Source organism: Lycium barbarum, chromosome 6 (genome assembly GCF_019175385.1).
Source record: "Lycium barbarum isolate Lr01 chromosome 6, ASM1917538v2, whole genome shotgun sequence".
NCBI lineage: Eukaryota > Viridiplantae > Streptophyta > Magnoliopsida > Solanales > Solanaceae > Lycium > Lycium barbarum.
The window spans coordinates 129,031,810-129,053,096 of NC_083342.1; the positions used below are offsets into that span (position 1 = coordinate 129,031,810).

The 21,287-nt window shown below is 35.8% G+C and overlaps 1 protein-coding gene and 1 long non-coding RNA gene across 4 annotated transcripts; one reads left to right on the forward strand and one right to left on the reverse strand.

Moving 5' to 3' along the window:
- The first annotated feature begins 42 nt into the window (after positions 1-42).
- Positions 43-15,494, forward strand: LOC132598866 (MADS-box transcription factor 23-like). Its single transcript, XM_060312003.1, has 9 exons — positions 43-170; positions 745-1,002; positions 3,781-3,859; positions 12,686-12,747; positions 14,391-14,490; positions 14,633-14,674; positions 14,755-14,838; positions 14,965-15,119; positions 15,252-15,494. The coding sequence occupies exons 2-9, from the start codon at positions 821-823 to the stop codon at positions 15,277-15,279; spliced, it is 732 nt and encodes a 243-aa protein (XP_060167986.1). The 5' UTR covers positions 43-170; positions 745-820; the 3' UTR covers positions 15,280-15,494.
- On the reverse strand, positions 5,938-20,843 carry LOC132598867 (uncharacterized). 3 transcript variants are annotated; one of them, XR_009566708.1, is made up of 5 exons: positions 20,631-20,843; positions 14,858-15,039; positions 14,373-14,442; positions 7,051-13,464; positions 5,938-6,928 (listed from the first exon to the last, which is right to left on the reverse strand). It is a non-coding gene; the product is annotated as an uncharacterized LOC132598867 (long non-coding RNA). The 3 variants fall into 3 exon arrangements; XR_009566707.1 differs by having other exon boundaries at positions 14,858-15,063; XR_009566706.1 differs by lacking the exon at positions 14,858-15,039 and having other exon boundaries at positions 20,631-20,842.
- Between the last annotated feature and the right edge of the window lie 444 nt (positions 20,844-21,287).

Below are 21,287 nucleotides of genomic sequence, written 5' to 3' on the forward strand. Positions count from 1 at the left end.
GGTACAAAACAAGCTGCTTGGTTTCTTTCTTAAAAACCATCATTTTTTAATTTTTAGCTAATTAAGCTTTCCGTATAAAGCTTCAATTAACAGTTTCTTTCAGAAAAAGAAACTACACCACTATCTTTCTTCTCTCTCCGTATAGCCTACTATCAAAATCTCTCAAATTAGTAAGTTGCCGTTTTTTTCTTTTACTAATTTACTTTTGTCTTTTTTGTCAAATTCATATAATTATGGATTTATTTCCATTTTTGTGGTTCTTGATTGTTCATAAAACTTTCTAATTTTAGCCCAAGTTAATTACTGATGATTAATTTCTTCATATCATTCAAGATTTTTTTAAAAAAAATCTTCTTGTTATTTTTCCGGCTCTTTGTGATCCCTTTTGATTGATCTAGCAAAGAGGAGAGGAGCAAGGTCAAAACCCTAGTTACAATCCAACTATTTCTTTGTTCTAAAAAGGAACTTCAGCGGTCTTAATTTCTCTCTTTAATCTAGTTTTCTATCAAAAGCTCAAAATTAGTAAGCTATTATTTGGTTTGTCCATTTTCTGTTCTATCAGATTCTTCAAATTATGTATGTATTTTTATCTTTTATTTCTTTGTCTTGATAGCTCATAATGTTTTCTAATTTTAGCTTGAGCTATATACAATATCAATGATTTTGTTGTATACTTATTCCTTTTAATTTCATGTTTTCGGTTCTTATTTTGAGCTACTTTGACCCTTTACATCGATCTTGCAGAGGAGAGAAGCAAACTTGTGTACTAAAGTAGATATAATTAGTATCAAGTAAGGTATTAATTGATTAATTAGAAGAGATGGGGAGAGGAAAAATTGTGATTCAAAGGATTGACAACACAACAAGCAGGCAAGTGACTTTCTCAAAGAGAAGAAATGGACTTCTCAAAAAGGCTAAAGAGCTGGCAATCCTTTGTGATGCTGAAGTTGGACTCATTATTTTCTCCAGCACTGGAAAACTCTATGAATTTGCCAGCAACAGGTTAGTTATTAATTTCAATTCCATTTTAATTTCTACCTTCTCCTGGTCCCAAAATTAACTAGATATATAATGGGAGTTCCAATTTTCTGCTCTACTGCCTCTATTATTGCTTACTTTTGTGTACTTTTTGTTAAAAAATTGCCAACTTGGTACCTTTCCATTTAATTACTGATACAGTTTTAAATTACCAAGTTTGTACTTTGTATGTGAAAAAAAAAAGTAGTCAGATGAGATCATGGATATATATACCTTGTCCTGCGTCAAGATTTCACGTGCATATATATTTACAAGTGCATGCTACCATAATGAATTTAATTCTCTTGTTTTCTTTTTTCTCTGTGTTTCTTTTCTTTTCAAATACCGACCTAAAGCTAGCTTTAATTTGTTTTTTGCCTCCAGCGATTTGATTATATCATATATATGCACGAACCTAGTGTTGAAAAAATGACTCGAGGAACAACATGCAGCAATCTTATAGAAATTTTACGAGCAGTAATTAAGTAGTGTAAATTATGCCGTTATCAGTTTTGTATACGGTAAAAACCGGGTATGAGTCAAATCGGAGAGGCGAGGAATCGAAGGGAGAAGAGGACGAAAGCATGCATGAGGATTTTAGTTCTGAACCGGAGGAGCGCTTGTCCGGATCTAGTCGGGGGACCGTTTGGTCCGGTCCCTTCATCACCGAGTTACTCGATGTCGCTACTCCGAGTATCCGTGCCGTTGGTCCGGTACAGTCGTTGCACACAAACCATACGTCGGTAGCGTCCTGCCATGGTCAACTACCAACCATGCGTGTATCAGACCGTACGGCCAACCTAATCCCATCAAATCCGTTCAGAGTTGTCCTTATTTTTATTATTTTAATGGCTTGGATTGTATAAGGCCCCTGAAGGCAACACTATAAATAGGACTCATCCTCCTCCTTTGAAGGGGTTGGCTCATTCACTTTCAAGAACAATTGTAATAGCAAATATATACAATTTCTCCCTAAATATTGGATTCGGCTGTAACCTTTTGCTTTCATCTTCATTGTGTTTCCCCATCAAATATCTCATATTGCTCATAAACGTTCATATCCACAGCAAATCGTCATTGTCGGCCACTTCATTACAAATATTCACGCATTTGTTTTCTTCATCTAATATACATTGAGACCCAAGCACATATTCTATACCCACTTACAAATTTAATTGATTATCCAAATCCGGGGTAAACAAGTTTCCATGTGAAATAATAGAAAAGGAAGAAGAGGAACAAGATGAAACCAAAGTTGGAACAGTGCATTTCATGTGTTATGTCATAACTATATGTAGTGTATAGTAGTTCTCTCTTGGTCAGCCTTCATTTAAAACTTAAGGTATCATTTGGTTTAGGGGTAAGGATAAACGGATATAAAATGTTATAATGTATAGTTTCTGTTTGGGAATAAATAGGGGAGGGGATCCAATTAGTCCCACACTCATGGGACAATTATATTCCTACACAAGCGGTATCAATCTATTATCACCATTCGACTTGTATGTGCATAGTACAAGAGAACATGAAATTAGTTATGACGTTCGTCGGTAATCCCTAGCTAATCCGTTACTAAATAACTCCTCGCTAATTAGATTTTCTTATAATCCATCGTTAATTCGTAATTAATGATATTAGTATGGGATTTTGTTGTTTAGCTACGAAATTTTGTCTGTCGCTAATTCCATGTTTTCTTGTAGTATGAGTCTGCGTCTATTATCAGTATTAAGATTTTACTTCCGATTTTATTTTTTAAGATTTTACTTCCGATTTTATTTTTCATTGTGTATTATTTTCAACAGTATTAACCAATATCATATAAACACATTGCTTTTATTTTTTGGAAAAATATGTTTAATCCACATCAATGAATACAAGCATATTATGCTGCCAAGTATATTATTCAGTAAATTAACAAAGTGGATGCTCTTTAGTTCTGTTTATGCAATCCAGAATCTCCTGCCACTCTTTTGTAGCCCTCATGAAAACTCACACATCAGTTGTTTCTCAAATCTAATATAATAAAAACATTACTCCTTTTAGTTGAAGACAATTAAGGTTAGCCATTCTAATTAATGTAACACCAAAAAACTAGCCAGCTTTCTCTGCCAAAAGGTTGTCCATAGACAAAAACTAAAAGAGAGTATAAACAAAAAAGAACAAGATTATATTCCCTATTATTAGATGTAAAAGCAAAAGAAAAAATTCTTTCATTTTGACTATTCCGTCGCCTTGTACTACCTTAACCCAACTTCTTTAGACACATGCATAAGAGAAACTAACTAAATATAGAAATATCTCTCTATCTCTAAGGTACAAATGACCCTGCATTATAAGTAATTCACATTGACGATTAAATTTAAAATGGTACAATGTAAGAAAAATTTAACTGAATTCTATAGAGTTGCATTTAATTTTCTTAGTCATATGTATAGAATCAATTTCGAGATTGAGCATAGTATGAAAGATCTTTTAGATGCACATAGTTTGTGCTTCACTTTAATTATGTGTAGATTTGCTTCAAATTTGCCTAAATAGTATTTCGTTTGATGGAACAATGGAGCTTAACACATGAATTTAACCCATATGCGCGACAGTGTAAAAAATGTTTTTTAGCAAGTCAAATGTCTTCTTTCTTTTCAGGTTATAATCTTACTTACAGACCAGTACCGGCAGTTATCCTGATAGTACAAATTTGGATTCATAATGTTAATGTATACAAATTAAACTCTTGACACGGTTATATTTTTCTTATGTTACCAGCATGAGGTCTGCAATTGATAGATACGACAAGATAAAGGAGGAGCATAATCACCTCATGAGTCCTATGTCAGAGGTCAAGGTATATGGCTCTTTACTCACTACAACTCTGCATTTTTTTTTTTTATTTTTTATGAAGTTGTATTTGTTTTTACTTCAAGAAAAGCTTGTCTGGGTTCAATATTTTTTAATCTATTTCAAAATCTTGAGACAATGAATGTAGTAACCGAAGTTCTTTGTAAATTAACCCTTTTGGGATGCCTCTGTATATACTGGCTGATGAGAAATATTATACAACCAAACACCTTCCTAAACGTGTAACCTGATTTTTGTTTTCTTAAGTATATTTTAATGGAGAATTTACGAGTATATATAGCCTTTTGGATGTCCTTGTATACTATATCTGAATACTTGTGGGAGGATTTAATTAGCAAAAGTTGAATCATGCTATGTGGCAGAATCTTTATACTTCCAATTGAAAATCATGAACTATTTTACGCTATTTTTAAACCCTTTTAGATGATCTTGTATATCCAATGTGGGATGTAAATAATATCTCATCCAAAAGATGTCTCTTTTACAATCTTTAGCCGGTGCAGGGTATCGCCTTCGGTTAAAAATGAACATAAACAAGAATTTTAAGATAATACTAAAACCAATTCCTTACCATGAAAAATATATAAAATTTAATTTTAGGCTAAAATGACCCTATTTTTACAATGATAGATGAAATCGTAAGCGAAAAATGAACATAAACAAGAATTTTAAGATAATACTAAAACCAATTCTTTACCATGAAAAATATATAAAATTTAATTTTAAGCTAAAGTGACCCTATTTATACAATGATAGGTGAAATCGTAAGCAATCGTATTATGATTTAGAGATTTTTTATTTTTTATAAATATTATGTTTATATAATAAATATATTTATGTAAAATAATTATCTTCTTATAATTGATGTTATCCGATCAAATTATGCACACCTCGACTAATCCAATGTAGCCTATTATAGCTTACTATGAGTCGAGTAACTCATCACTGTTGGACCAGATAAGCTCTACCTAAGAAGGCGTTTGGACATGAATTGGTTGATATCTAAATAAAAAGTAGTATTTGAAGTTAAGTTAAAAAAAAAAGTCATTTGAAAGTTGATATTGTGTTTGGATTTGAAAACATAGTTAAGTTTCGTGAGTGAAAGTTTAAGACCCATTTGACCATGAGAATTATTCACTTTTTTCTTGAATAATTTTTTATTGCAATTTAAAATAAATGTTTGGTTATAACGGTTTCAAATTCAACTTGGAGCTGGATTCCAAATTGGAAAAGTGCTTCAAACCTATTTTCCAATTCCATCTTCATAATTTTCAAATAAAACGCTCTCTTCTCTCCTTCACAAAAAAATATAACCGAACACAACTTCATCTTCAGCTTCAATTTCATAAATTTCAAATAAAGTGAAAATATTCGGAATCTATGGCCAAATGCCTAATTAGTCAATTCCTAAAACATATTCTTCAAATTCTAAGTAGGCGTTTGGCCATAGAAACCAAAATTTTCACTTTTTTTTTGAAAATTTAGAGTTGGGAGTTGGAATTGCAATTGTGTTTGACAATAATTTTTGCAAATAGTATTTTGTTGTTGAAATGTACTTTTTCAACAAGGTTTTAGTTGTTTTTCAAATTTCAAATACAACTTCATTTGGAATTTTCATGACCAAACACTAATTTTTGAAAAAAGTGAAAAAAAAATTCAGAAAAAAGTGAATAATTCTTATAGCAAAACAGGTCCTAAGTTTGATGTTGAAATAACGAGCCAATTTGATATACAAACACTTATTTCAATAATCTCCAAAAAATATTTCAAAATTCTGAAATAAAAATCTATGACCAAACAGGCAATGTGGTTATATGTAGCTGGAACTTGGACCTGAATTCCCATGTTATCAATCTTACACTTCAACCACATTCATCCTATTGTGAACCTCTATGGGAGAATTTAGCTTTCAACTCTTGAATTCGTCCAAGTTTTTCAGACGAAATGTCTATCAAATGCATTTTAAGGCCAAAAATCTGAAAAAGGTTTCATTTTTCAGAATTCCAAATGATGTAATTACGCTGGGTATGTTGTTGTATTCCTCCTTTAGAAGCTAAAGTCGAGTTACGAAGGTTTTCAGATTGAAACGGAATCATCAATAAACCTTTCAAATAGTATCCGTTGAGATAGACCTCTTTTCCAACTAAACCGTTTTTCCTCAATTATAGCTTGAGAAAAATTGATTTCAATGTTACTTTACACTGCTTTTACTAATAAGTGCATTGCTCAAACTGTAGTTGAGTCATGATTGGTTCTTTTATTCGTGGGAAATGACTGGAGAAAACCTTCTCACCCATTATTTATGCTCTAAATCAGTAAGTGCATGAGAAATTTTTATGTAATTTTTTGTCACTTGATTAACCATTATGTATTCTCACATCAATTGGTGACCAAATGCTTCCCTTCGAACATGAGCTTCCACTGGATGTTAATACCAAGTGCGAGTAACTTTTCCTCAGAGACGCCACTATCTTGCTCGCTTTCTAAAATATATCAAAGTGGGGCAACCGGGAGAGCCCAGAAAGAGCACTTTAGTTTCAATTGTAGAACAAGACCTAAACCTCTCTGGTTTGATTTGATTATCTCCCAAAAATTGATTGCTTGGACTATGAAGGAGCAAGAGAAGTTAATAGCTGTTGGTCTTCACATGATGGTCAGAAAAGTTCTCATGATTACGAAGGTTATTATCGGCCCAAACCACTCATGCTATCCTATCAGCTTCTTTTCGTTTCTTTGATCTCGAGTTAACCCGTCTTTATCATGGCTCACAGCAGTCATGAAGAACGTCTCAAGCGCACAGGATCCATGTATGTCAACTTCATGCATCCAGTAAGAGTGCTTTTGGATCCATCCTTAGCCCCATCAAATCTTTTATCTAACCTTACCCTGGTTCATCGTTTTTACTTTGGTGCCAAAAATGGACGGAAAAACCAATCAAGCACCTGACATTGGACAATGCACCAACCGAGTTTTAGTTGGTATACGCCAGAATTGTCAACTCCATGGAAACTTCCGGTGGGTGTCTCCTCGACATGGATATGAGAACGATCGATTCCTAGAAAAACAAAACACGACGTTAGAATTGTTAGAAATGCTAATAATATATAGCGTTTTGAAAAGATATACTCAATGTAAACAAGGAAGCTCAAAGGATAAAGAGAACACTGGCTTGTGCACCTTTGTGATCTTTCCTGAGTAGGCGTTGTGGCTGTTATTGCTGCATTTTCCTCTACCTGCTTGGGAAATTTATCACTTTTAAGAAAAACTGCCCTTCTTGTTTTCGCACTGCCTCTCATGTATCTCCTTCCTCCCATGTTTCTGCTATCTTCAGGTTATTCTCCTTTGCGGTCTTTTTCCTGCTTATTTATTGTTAACTGTTTCCTAGTTTCTTCGTGTCCCTAATTCACTGCTTGTCTTGTTGTCCCCTTTTTTTTCCCTTCGTCCCCCTGTTCTCGTTGTCAGTTCGTAAACTTGCTCAAGGCGATAGCCTGATTCCTCCAAGTTGTAGGGGTCTAGTAGCTTAGTTGGTTGGCTACCTGAACTCTCACCTTGTTGGTGAAGGTTCAAATCCCCACATTGTAATCCCCTTCCCCTATTTTCCCTTCCCCTACCCCCTATGTAATAATAATAAAATAAAAATAAAAATAAAAAGATTCCTCCAAGTTGGTCGCTTTGAGCTGTCATCTATTGTTATCATCAACTGTTCACCTTCTCTGACTGAAACACTAACTTACTGGAGAATAAGGTGGTGCCGTCATTCAGTCATGATGGTTGAAAATGAGGGAAGTTACTGGAGAATAAGGGATGAAAACTGACAAAAGCCAGTAATCCTCACCTTTACAATTTAATTGTACTCCACCATATGCCTTGACTAGAGAATATAACCTAAAGGAGTCTGTATGAAAGGTAAGATAATTTGCCTGACAAGCGGAAGAAGGAATACCATCATCTTGACATGATAAGCCTGAATTTAGAATCAGTTTATCTCAGCATAAGCTAAATCCATGATCTGGTTAATCAACAAAGCCTTAATCTCAAATCAGTTGAGTTCTGCTATAAGAATCCTATATATCCATTGCGCTCTGAGACCAGGATCTAATGCCTCTTTTAATTTGCATTTGCAGAAGAATGAAGTGACAAAAGACATGTGCAATGCTAGGGAGAAGGTCCAGATGAGAATAGGGCAGCCCGGTGCACTAAGCTCCCGCTATGCGCGGGTTCCGGGGAAGGGCCGGACCACAAGGGTCTATTGTGCGCAGCCTTACCTTGCATTTCTGCAAGAGACTGTTTCCACGGCTCGAACCCGTGACCTCCTGGTCCACATGGCAGCAACTTTACCAGTTACGCCAAGGTCCAGATGAGAATATTTTAGCAAAACTCCATTAAAGGATAGTTCGTTTGTCTAACAAAGAATGCTTTAAAATTGCAGATCCCTATATCAGAGAGTGGATGGAGGATGTCAACTAGATCGATATAGGATATACTATAAGAGGTAAGTAATAGATAAATTTTTTGAAAAGGATAACATGTTGTGAGGAAATTTTTATTGGTCACCATATCAATAGAAATAGCCTTTCTGCAAACACTACATGCAGAGCTAGGATTTGAAGCTTGTGGGTCGCAATTCTATTTCTTTTAAGTTGCTGGTTTCTAAATTAATATCTTTTACATATTCAAAGACAAATTCAGAGTTTGAACCACAATTACTGGGTTCGACCGAACCCGTAATTAACACACTGCTCCGGACCTGGCAAACACAATACAAAAAACTATGATAAAATGTGCACAAAAGTTTAGTGATTGAAAACCCTAGCAAAGGTCTTACATTTCATATTGTGACAATTTGCTCAACAACACAACTATTTATAGATTAAATTGGTTGGAAAATCTAAGCTCGAATTTGTACGCCATGGATACCGTAATTAAATTATGAAGACAACTAGTCTTCCCCATCTAGGAAGCATAGTTCATGGAGCAAATTCATGTGATAGTTCAACAAACAGAACCTAACAAATTTAATAAATAACCTGAACCTGATTGTCCTGGTCTTCTGCTCTCATACCAGTATCTATTCCTGGTATTGTATCTCAGAGCCGACCTAATCTTTCATCAATGCCGAATCATACTTTTGTGCTCTCAAGTGAGCATCCATTTCTGGTGTTGCATGTTTATATCTCACAGATGGACTGATCCCTCGGCATAGCTAATGGACTTCTTAATTGAAATCTCAGAGATCCCAAATGTCTACAGCGCTGATGCATAATGATGCAGAGGAAGTTGCGGGATAAGAGATTTCTACAACCAGGCCAGTAATCGTATAACAAAGGCTTCTATATACCTGAAGACTATGGTCCACTTTGTACACAGATTGTGCAGATGATAGGGTCTGTATGTACTTATTCTCGACAAGATTATATAACTCAATCCAGGGAGGAAAAGACTATTCATTAGGCCGGTAGTCACATAGGACAAATGGAAAATGCTCCTAGCATGCAAATAAGACTCCTCTCATTCTAGATAAACCATTACTCCTAATTTCCCAAATGTCTAAGGTGCTGAAAGACCAAGGTTTCGCATGTAAATTTTGTGAGAAGCTAATTTTTAAACCATGTTAAGCAATTGTAACAGAGGTAGGAGCCATTCCTTACGGACTGTTCACCTGATAAGGTTTATCTCCCCGACTTTTATCTAGGTAAAATTTTATCAATTTCAGACTAGAAAAACTAATGGGCAGATAAGACTATTAATCCAGGTCATTAATAAGTATAAGAGGCAAAAGGTTTCACATTCAAATAGAGGACACCCCTTCCCTCATTTCTTTTATACCAAAAAAGTAAAGATCCTACACAAAAATATATTCATTTCAAAAGTTCCATCAAACAAAAATATGGTTATTTAAAAATCTCATGTCTCGTGGGTGCACCGAAAGTTCACAAAAGAAAGAAAAAAAATCCCTATATTGTACAAAGGAGCCATTCCTTCAAAATGTTCTCTCTTTTTTCTAGTTCGCCATTCCTCCAAAATGCTTTATTATCTTTCTTCCCATAAATAGTCCGCATGATTGTCAAAGGGACTACTTTCCCATTGCCTGCTTCTCCATTTCTCTCCTAAAAATGCAGCTGAACAGCAACTCTTTAATAGCGGCAAGCATAGTCCAAGCAAAACAAATTCAGCACCATGCCCCATAATTGATGTGCTACCATGCAATGCAACAGTAAGTAATCCACATCATCTGCCAATGTCTTGCACAGGTAGCACCAACTCAAATGTGTAACCCTTTTCCTCATCATAAGTTTCAAGTATAGGGATTAGCCCCCTTACCGCTAACAAGGTGGAAAAACATACTTCAGTACACTCTTGGAAATCCATACTTAGGAGTAAGGGAGTGTTACCTTTCCCGCAAAATTCTGTGGTAGAATAACTTAACCGAGAATAGTCTATTTCATTTTCTCCTCCACTCGTTGCATCCTGATTTTATCTGTGACATCTCCTATTTGTATAGTAAAGTTAGGAGATACATACCCGTTGCAGCCGAGGGTGCGGTCTAACAATAAATGAAGTGGGTGAAAATCATGGGATAACAGTCAAGTTCAAGCAAAGACAAAAAATTCTAGGTGTTTTTCCCATCTGTCAAAACTTAGTTGAGTAGAGTTATCGGTACCTGTGTTGATGCAGATAGTAGATACCAGTGGTATACTCGAGGTGCACGTAAATTGACCTAGACATCACCATTATCGAAAAAAGAGTAGGGAGGTACTTGGAACCAATGGCGAATTTAGGTTGAAAAAATGGGTCACGTGAACACATGGTCCTCCGACTAAACTCGGTATATTATGTGTACAATTTTTAAAATATATCTAATATTAGCTGAAGGAACCCATTGCCAATTGAGATTGAGTGGAGCATTGGTTAAGTGCCAAGTCTAAATCCTCAAGGTTGAGGGATTGAAACCTACTTGCTGCACTTTCGCATTTTAAAATAAAAAATAAAAAATCTAAAGCAGCCTTTAATTATGCATCTCTTTGATGCCGTTATGATTATAAAACAATTTACTTATCTTTTTCTTGGCAAGTTGATGTCACTATAAAATTTTATATCTTATCTTAAAAGCAATGGTGAACCCATCCTGGATTCTTCTCTGCTTGGAACTCACCAACTTCGCAGTCCTCTTCTCTGTACACTTGTACTATAGTCGGTGTCTTCTAAATTGATACACTGAAAACTCATTTGGAGTGAGTTACTTAAAGACTCATCACGTGTCGGCGTAAAACATACTCCTATCTCATTCAACTTTGAAGTCAATGTGTCCATGAAACACACCCCACGCTTTCATTGTTTCTCCATAATAGGGCATCAAATTTCGTTAGCTTGAATCCTTAGAGCACCGAGAAAGGTGTGTTTCTTTGTATTGTTGGCGGCAAGAGGTGTGATCTAACAGCGGAAAATTTGAGGAAGAGGAGGATCACCTATGTTAGTTGGTGCTTTATGTGCAAGAGTGCGGACGAAAATGTAGATCATATTCTATTGCACTATAAAGTAGCTAATCGATTATGGAGAGTGACCCTTATTTGTTTGGGATGCAATGGGTGATGCCAGGCTCAATGAAGGAGGCTTTGCAAAGTGGACTCCTAGGAAGGGGAAGAGAAGCCCAAGGGCATGGAGTGTTTCCCCCTTAGCCATCATGTGGGTCATTTGGAAAGAGAAATAGGAGGGCATTTAAAAGGGGTGGAACATACCCGCAAGGGTGGCTCAGTTGGTTGAGCATGGGACTTTCATAATGGAGGTCTCAGGTTCGAAACCCCCTGCCTACGAAAGAAGGAAATCTGCCTTCTGGGTCGAGCTCGTCGCACATGGCTTGCCTAGTGCGGGTTATCTCTCCTGTGTGATTTGCGGGCTATGGCACAGGAGCGGGGTTTACCCTGTGCGCACCCCTTTGTAGCGGCTGCGGGTTCTGTCATAAAAAAAAAAAGGGGCTGGAACAAAAATTTGTAAAATTGCAAAGTAGTTATTTGTCTCTAGTTTCTCTTTGGTGTACTTACGAGGTCCCTATTTGTATAGAGCATTGGATCTCTTTTGCTGAGAACTATATTTTGGTGTAGATTCTCTTCTTTTGATATACAGCTTGTATATGGGTTTTCTTCAATGTTAATAAAATTATTTACCTTATAAAAAACAATATTCTCGAGATGAATGATCAAGATCCAATTCTTTTAAATGTATTCGTTTTCTATAAGCTTCCAATTTGATGGGTTCGAATAAATCAAAACGGATGTAGAGGATTCATACAGCTGACTTCAACTAGTTTAAGATTGAGGCATAGTTGAAACTGAACAAAAATGGTGTGCATCTAAAAGTAGCACTCATCATTCCAAAGTGCTTTTTATAATAACCATGGTATCAGGGCCAGTTTGCGCGCACCTCGACTAATTCCATGGGGTACCTGCTACCTCCCACCAGCCCAGGTACCGGATAACTCCTTCCACTAAGGCTTGGATAGATTAGGAACTTACCTAGTATTTTTGCCTACACTGGAATTTGAACCTGAGTCCTCATGGTTCTCAACCCACTTCATTGACCACTAGGCCCAACCTTGGGCGCTTTTCTTGAATAGTTGAATTTATCATGGGTAGCAATAAACACCAAGCACTATTCAGGGAAGATACATGGAATGTGTATCTGATTTCATCTTATGATTAATAAGCCTTCTATACTTTATTTTATCTTGTCACCCTAATGTAGTACTCGTCAAGTGAAACTAGTAATGACAAACTTCGTTCTACTTTTTTCTTTTTTCTCTTGCTTTTTTGGCTAGTTTTGGCAAAGGGAAGTAGCAAACTTGAGGCAGCAGCTGCATTACTTGCAAGAAAATCACAGGTAAGTTGATTTGAATGGTATATTTTTACATGCCTCTATGCCATAAGATCTTTTCTTGTATAGGCTATAGATTAAGCAATGCCATGCCTTTATACACTAGAGATTGAGCATTTGATACATTATAATGTGTTGAATTATGTGGAATCACCTCATCTAAAAGGCTAAAACTATTAGAGCGGAGATATTTTCTAATATATGTTAGCACAAGCCTCTCCCAATGTCAAAGATGGTCCTTCTATACTTTTCTCTCTTGATGACTCAAAACCGCAACCTCAATTTTGGAACTTGATCAGCACCTTAAATCACAAGGATACTTTGCGAATCATTATAATTTTTGCAAGACTTGACTTTAGCTACACTCAAAATTTAGGAAGTAACTACTTCCATGGAAAAAGTATGAATGCTGGAAAACTTTGTGATCAAGAAGGTATCCCTATAAGGTCTATTAGTGTCTTGGAGAGGTTGGAGTAGTACAATTATTTCTAATATTTTACTTGGTACTAACTGCACAACCCTACTAGCAAATATGGAAGAGAGAGAAAAAGATAAAAAAGGTTGAGTATGGTAAAAGCCAAAATATATAGCATTATTGATTCCAGTTACCTATCTATCATTTGAAAATGCAACATGTCCTATTTAATCACCTCTCATACTTCATCTTCTTTCCTTGTCTTGCCTCAAACGTATAAGGGCCATCTTGAGGTACTAACTGTTATCCTAGGCACAGATATGAAAAGGAAGAGATAAACAGGCTGCGGACAAAAAAGCATTTAAAGGACTATTCATTAGTGTTGAAACAGTTCCTTAAGGTTTCTCAAAGCTTCTTGTTGTTAGTTCTTACGGTTGGGGCAAAAACGATTGGAAAACAGAACCAAAAGAAAGATGCTGCATATTGATTTTGTTCTAAGGTTTAATCTTCTCAAGCATAATGTAATTCAGGGTTTCTTGTAGTTTCTGGTAAAATGTTTATGGTTCAGGGCTATAAAGGCTGCGAAAACAGAACAACAGAAAGATACCATGATATTGATTTTGGAGGTTATATGATACACTCCTATAGCAGCATCTTGTGGGCACAAATAAATTGTAGAAGTGCACAATAGATATCTGAACAGAGTAAAATAACTTTCTACCTTACTAACAAAGGTAGGGGGTAAGGTCTGCGTACATCCTACACTCCCTACACTCCCCAGACCCCACTTGTGAGATTACATTGGGTATGTTTTTGTTGTTGTTCTTGTTGGTTGCACACCAATAAATTATAAACGTAGACGCCAAAAGATTCTAAGAATCCCAAGACCTAGTCAAACTCAAATATCATATAAATTAATTCAATCCAGAAAATACTTGCAAAATTTCGGAAAACAAAAAATTATACATCCAAGAATTACTAAGGAAAAATAACACCCAAGAATTGAAATTGCAACATTTTCTTCCATGTGTTTTCTGTGAATAACTCTTAGAGGAGAGATGAATAATTATCGAAAATATTAAGATGAACATCTCCTTTTACTTTGCTACAGCGAATGAATCAATGTTGTAAGCATGCTTAACATCTATAAAACGTGTAAATTTCATCGTCTTAGATCTAGCTTAGTAAAGTAAGGGAGAAATAATTAAACTAATACCTTTTTTATGAACCACAGGCAGCTTCTGGGTGAAGAACTTTCTGGACTCAGCATCAAAGATCTAACAAATCTGGAAAACCAAATTGAAATGAGTTTGAAAGGCATCCGAAAGCAAAAGGTAAAATCTACATATTTAAATTCTTCTGTGTTCATGAAACTTATGCAGTTATGCTTATATCAAGTCTGCGGTTTCTCCTGAATGTATTACTCTCTCTCCTTTTTTTAATAAGGATCCTGAATGTATTACTCTTTTCTTGCAGGAGCAGATTTTGACTGATGAAATCAGAGAACTAAATCAGAAGGTCTTACCAGAATAACTATCAACTTCCATATTCTCTCGTCTTTAATCTTTTTACCAAGATGATTAACAATGCTTCTACAGGGCAATCTTATCCATCAAGAAAATATAGAACTCTATAAAAAGGTAAACCTCGTTCGACAAGAGTATACAGAATTGCAGAAAAAGGTAATAATTTAGAGTATACCTCCACTTGTTTAAGTATGCACCACAAAAATGTAATTTTACATTAAACTTTTGCCTCACGCATAGATGCCCTTGACCTTAATCTAAGGAGAAGTTATCTATTTCCAGGTTTCTGAGCAAGGATGTGGAAGTGAACCGAGTGGGGGCGTTCAGGCCACACATACAATCAGCAACAGATATGATCTACATGAACCAATCAATCTCCAGCTAAGCCAGCCACAAACACAGAAGAATGAAACATCAACAAGTGCCATGCAGCTTGGGTAAATTTCTATCAGAAGAATTAGCCATGCTTCAGTTTTTAGCCTATCTCCCACTCCCATAATCTTATCCCTCCCTCATGGGGAAAAAGAGAAAGCGTGACACTAATTCCACCACTATATCTTTTAAAACAGGTTACAACTGCACTACACAGAAGACTGACAGCTCTCTGTTTTCTCAACTAGCCTTACAGCAAGAGATACTTCTATGAATCTCATTCTTGATCAAGCTAGAAGGAAAAAGTTCATCAAGCCTGAGAGGAGATTCAGCTCTGCTGATATGTTGGATAGTTTTACGATTTATGTGAACAGGCAGAAGTTATCTATGTAAAGTTATTTTAACTTAAACTAAGAATAAAATGTGGGAATTATCACTTGTCAAGGTTTGCTACGTATACATGTTGAATGAAAATGGCCGTATGATTAATGTCTGTGATTGGTGCCCATCCAGGGTGACTAAATAAGATGTGGTTTTATGGAACTGTAAAAGGCTGCATCAAGTTCAGAGGCAATTCTTTTGAGTTCCATAGCTAAATTTCATGTCTGATTTAAGAGCCCCTTAGAAGAATGATTCCAGAAAATTTTGAACTCAACCATAGAAAGATACTCAGCTTTTTTGTGAGAATGCTCATCTTATGGCTTAATTAAAGGCAATGATTGCAAACTACCATAACTTCAAGACGCTATTTTATGTTTATTTAATTTTTTTGGATAAGGAATGCTTCAAGATGCGCTACCCTGCAAACTATAACATAACGGTTACAACAAATACAGCATATTGCCAAAATCCGATCAATTAACCAAACTATCCTATCAAACAAATGTAGAAGGGAAAAAATGCTGAAAACGCAAAATCTGACAGACGAAAATTAACATTAGGTGCATTCTGTAAGTATTCATGAACATGTTTCTATTGTGATAAGAAGTACTGACAGGATATGCAATGCATCAAAATCGCCCATAATTAAGCACATGAAGAATTAAGAACCTCTGAAACCCTGTGAAATCGGGGAGTTGGAAAAGATATACTAATTCATCACACACTTCTTCATGTCAAACAATTCAAACTAACATTGAATTTAACTTAAGACGTGAGACTACAGTAGTATCAACTTTGAAAGAGTAAAAATTAACTACTCTTAGACAAGTTTACTTTAGTTAACTCAACCTTAAGCCTGGAGCGAAAATTGATCATCATTATATGACTACAAGCAAGTTGCTACATCTGGCTAACCGAAGCTTAGGCCAGGAGTTGAGTGCAATTTCAGAGAAAATTATCAAAATTTTCAGTTCACCTAGGAGGACGAAAAGAACAGGAAAAGAAGTCTAACGGATTTCATTAGTAAATTCATTTGCAAGGCAAAAGGCAAATCTAATTTGATTAGAAAAATCAAACAGATAGCAAAGGATCACCAGGCAAATGAGTTTTTGCCTTTTGGGACATCTATACGATTTCAAAAGGACCTTTGCCCAAGATTTTTGCAAGTTCTCTCATCCCAATATTACCCTTCTAATTGAGAATTCTGTAAAAGGGTACGTCAAATTTGGAAAATCTCTAACCTCAAATCTAAATTGCTCGGAATCGGTGCGGGTATCCGATACGGGTACAGATCCGAGTGTTGGATTCGGTAAAATCTAAATTTTAAGAATCGGGGGTGCGGATCCGGGTATGGATATGGGTGCGGGGATTCAGCTAAGAAAACTCAAAGTTATAAAAAGTAGAGCTATAAATGTTGAGAGATATTCTATGAAAAACTAACATGAATATTCTCTGAAACACAATGCAGCAAAAATGAGACAAAAGTACTATAGTATTGAAGGTATGTCATTTCCCTTATCTTAAATCTTTTTTTTTTTTTTATGATGACATGGGAACCCGCAGCCGCTACCCTTCGGGTGCGCACAGGGTAAACCCATCTCCTGTGCAATAGCTCGCAAACACAGGAGAGGTAACCCGCACTAGGCAAGCCACGTGCGATGAGCTCGACCCAGAAGGCAAATCCCCTACTGTCGTAGGCAAGGGGTTTCGAACCTGAGACCTCCATTATGAAAGCCCCATGCTCAACCAACTGAGCCACCCTTGCGGGTTAAATCTGTTTTATCTTTAACTTTGAGAAATCAAAATCTCAATTTTCCACCAAAACCCTCAGGGGTTGGCCTGGTGGCAATTGACTTGAGCCTTGGGGTGCTCCCTTTCAAGGTCTCAAGTTCGAAACCCGCTGGGTGCAAACAATTTCTGAGGGCCATCGGACTGGGGAAACCCTGAATTACCCGTGGTGCACTTGCGGGAAACTCCTTGCCGAGGGCCTGTGCACCCCCGGGATTAGTCGGGGCTCAAAGAGACTCGGACACCCAGCGCTAATCAAAAAAAAAAAATCTCAATTTTCCACCAAATTTGTCGATAGACTCCGGTCAAAGTATCCGAACTTGGTTGACCGTATCCCGCTCCCAGTCCCGATCCCGACCCGTGTCGAGAAAGGATCGGCACCAAAAACGGAGAATCCGCGCAACTTAGCCTCAAATTGGTTTTGAAAATAACATATAAAAAACTTCACATGTCCTAAGTCACAAAATACACTAACTTAGACAATATTTAATTATCTCATAGAACTATAAATAAGGATTTTACATGATATCTCAGATTCTAAGGGGGCCTTTTCTATTTTAATCAGTTAACAAATCAAATTTGGAATATGTTTCTCTTATGACAAAGTAAGTGTAAAGAGGTAAGAATAAATGTATTATTTCTACATGAACAAAAACAAGACAAGAAATTGAGCAGTGCAAAACAAGAAAATTTGAAATAAACATACACTATACCGAAGCATATGACAAAAGTATTGCATGTAACTTATGACAAGAACGTATAATTGCTAAATGTAATTCACCCAAAAGTATAAAAAATGGATGTATACACTCGGAAGCATAAGTCAGAAGAATTAATGCACATAAAACTAGGCATCATCCATCACATGAAGTAAAGTAAAGTCACCAAAAATAAAAATGCAAAACACTGCCGTGATGCTTAAATTGATAAGCCTTTCAAGTTGGGAAGAGAAACAAAGAATGTGTCTAGAGTTTCAAGATCTAGTGGAATTATATTAAATGTACTGTAATCATTTATAACCTTAAGTGACAGGCGAAATATATTATGTACTCAAAAAGTGCTAGTTTTAGCTATAAAAGTATATTTAACAACAACCAGCAGGGGTGGTTACGTTCGAACAATAAGGAAAATTGATTTCAGTATAAAACTCTGCATTCCTTACCGTGTTTGTTTACGTTATAAAACTTTTCTTTACTAATACAATCTCACCATAAATAATGCAGCATTTCCAGTTCCCTTAATATTAATCTCAGGTTATGCAAGAGTTTAATATCATGAGTCACATGCTTTTCTATAACTTGTACTGAAATTTATGTAGGGGTATTCTTTCATATGAATAAAATGTGAAACAAGAATAAAACACCACTTTCATTAAAATAAAGGACAAGAAGAAACTTCGTTTGAGCATGAGTATTCTGTCTCGATGATAGAAGGAACTACTTGATTACTTGACCAGAAGAAACTTCTTTGCCGGTGAAGGGAATGTTGTGTGTGCTTTCAGGTAAAAGATGAAAGATTCACTAGTGTGAGTATGCATGGGATATTAGGATATGTGATCTGTTGAGTAGTGGGTAGCTGGCATTAACAGCATCGAGCCTTAGCACAACCAGCGGGGAATCCTATTCCTAGGTGACAATGCCTTGAGATGGAATTTATAAAAAATTTATGGAAAAAAGAAATAAGGATAAAGGAGTTGCGAGCAAGAGAAGTTAGGGTTTTCCTAACCAATATAGTCTTTTTCCAATGAACCTTTCTTTTCAATAAAACCAGCTTATTCTTAACTTATAATCCTCATGCTTATACGTTGTATGAGCCAAGGATGCCTTGCCATTCAATGGACACAAACCACCAGCTGTCATCCTCCCACTGCTCATCCTTTCAATGATCAGGCAGAGGACAACTCACTAAGCCCTAAGTAAATTGGCCATGATAGTGCCCTCAAGATTCATGTTCAAGAAAGAGTACACAACAGTGATACAGTGACCTTTTAGTAGACCTAATCTCCGCTTAAACCACCCAATCTGATCCACTTGGAAGAAATCTGGATTAAAATTTGGACTTGACAAACATCCACCACTCCACAAGGCTCAACTCACAATTATAGGGCTATTTCATGTGCATTTTCAGCTAATCGGTCTTGTTGTTCTCCACCATAATCATAAAACCAACTCATTGCACATTATAGTTGCATCATAAGTTAACCACCTAATTACATCGAAAAAACTAGTAGTAAAATTCTATAGTCAACCTCCTGCCCAACATATAATCAAGATTATGATGGAACTAGATAGATCAAGTAATATCAGCTGACACTTGCTTCGACATATGTGGCAGCTTAAAGGTTATCCACTAGTTTTAGTTGCTTGATATGGATAATAAAACGAGTTTCCTTTCAGTTATGCATATATCATGGTTGCTTTTTGTGCAATATATCACCTCCTTTGGGTCTTAAAGTTTTCCAAATTTTATATTGGACTTTAAGATAATATAACTACCGAATGGATGCCAATATCGTAATTGCTGATAGGCAAATTATATGCTCAGCATAATAAGCTAGAAGAAAATGAAAATTTCCTGAGGCAAGCATTAATACCCTGATGTGGACACGGGACAATAAATCTATCGAAAAATTAAATTACATCAGTAACTATGCAAACATGACATGCCTGTGGTTTTGAAAACAACAAAACTGTCTGTGACTAAAGAATTGCACCATTATCATTGGGTATCCCAACCTTCCCCTAGATATAGCATGTGCCTAAACTCTTTTGCTTCCAACACAACTCCTATAAAGAGCAGAAAATTGATAATCCTGAAGCCTTAGTTGAAGGTAAAATTATAGAAACGTAAGGTGGATATTTCAGCTTCTTTAAGTTTCTTTTGGTTCAACATGTATTAGCAAGAGAATCAATAGCACCAGAAGGCATTCAGAATCAGATACACTAATTGCCTATGTGGTCATACAGGAAATAACACGACTAATAAAGCTCCATATCAATCTAAAATCATTAAAAGCAATTCGTGAAAAATAAAGCAGTGGATTTCATATTAAAGAACATGTTGTTTGGTGTTGCTGCTTGTAGTTATAAGGACCCAAGAATCAAAACCAATAACTTCTTGATGATCTATTGAAAAAAAGATCCCAACTTGCAACAACAGGTGGCATCTTCAAAACAAGAATTGTAATCCAACATGAAAGGACAAAAAGCAGCCATACAATACCCACAAAGAAAATAAGGGAACAAACAAAACGAGATTTTTGTCTAAAAGGGCTTGTTAACATGACATGAAGCAAGAAAAATTCAGCACACATATGAAGAAAATCAAGAAGATACAATCAAGAACAGAAGGAAAAAAAGAAAGATCACTGCTTCGTATAAGAATGCATGTAATTTACAACCTCGTACCTGTCGTCAACAGCTAGTTTAACAGACAAAAAAGCAAGGAATGAAGCCATTCAAGTTGTAGTGGCAATATTGTTTTTTTTCTCTCTCTTTTTTTGTTGTTGGTGTGGAAGAATGAAGGAGGAGGAGAGAGAAGAAAATATCTGGAGGATCAATTCGACATGGGAGGGGCTCTTTTGTAATTGTACGTCTTTTTTTTTACGAAGTGCGTAGAGTGAGTTTCGTTGTGACTGGGCGTCTAATCATCGGTTATATGTATATGTTCTCTTCTTGGAGTGAAAGGGTCGATGACGTGTCACTTAAAGAATTTTCAGATTCCCACTCTTTTAAATTGTAAAAAAAAAAAAAAAAAAAAAACGAAAAAAAAAAAACATGTATTGTAGAAATTTTGCAAATATTATAGGGATAATTTCAATAATGTACAATCCAGCATACAAAATTATATTTTTTAGCCATATTTTTAAATTACACCCGCATAGCTACTTTTTCACGGTATACAGCATTATACAACTTTATACACCTATTGTAGAAATGTATCAACCTTGTATAAAAGTGTATAACAACGTATAAGACCGGTATACAATATTATACAAAAGATGTTTATACATATACATAATAGGTGTTTATACATACTTCTACACAATATATAAGTGTATATTA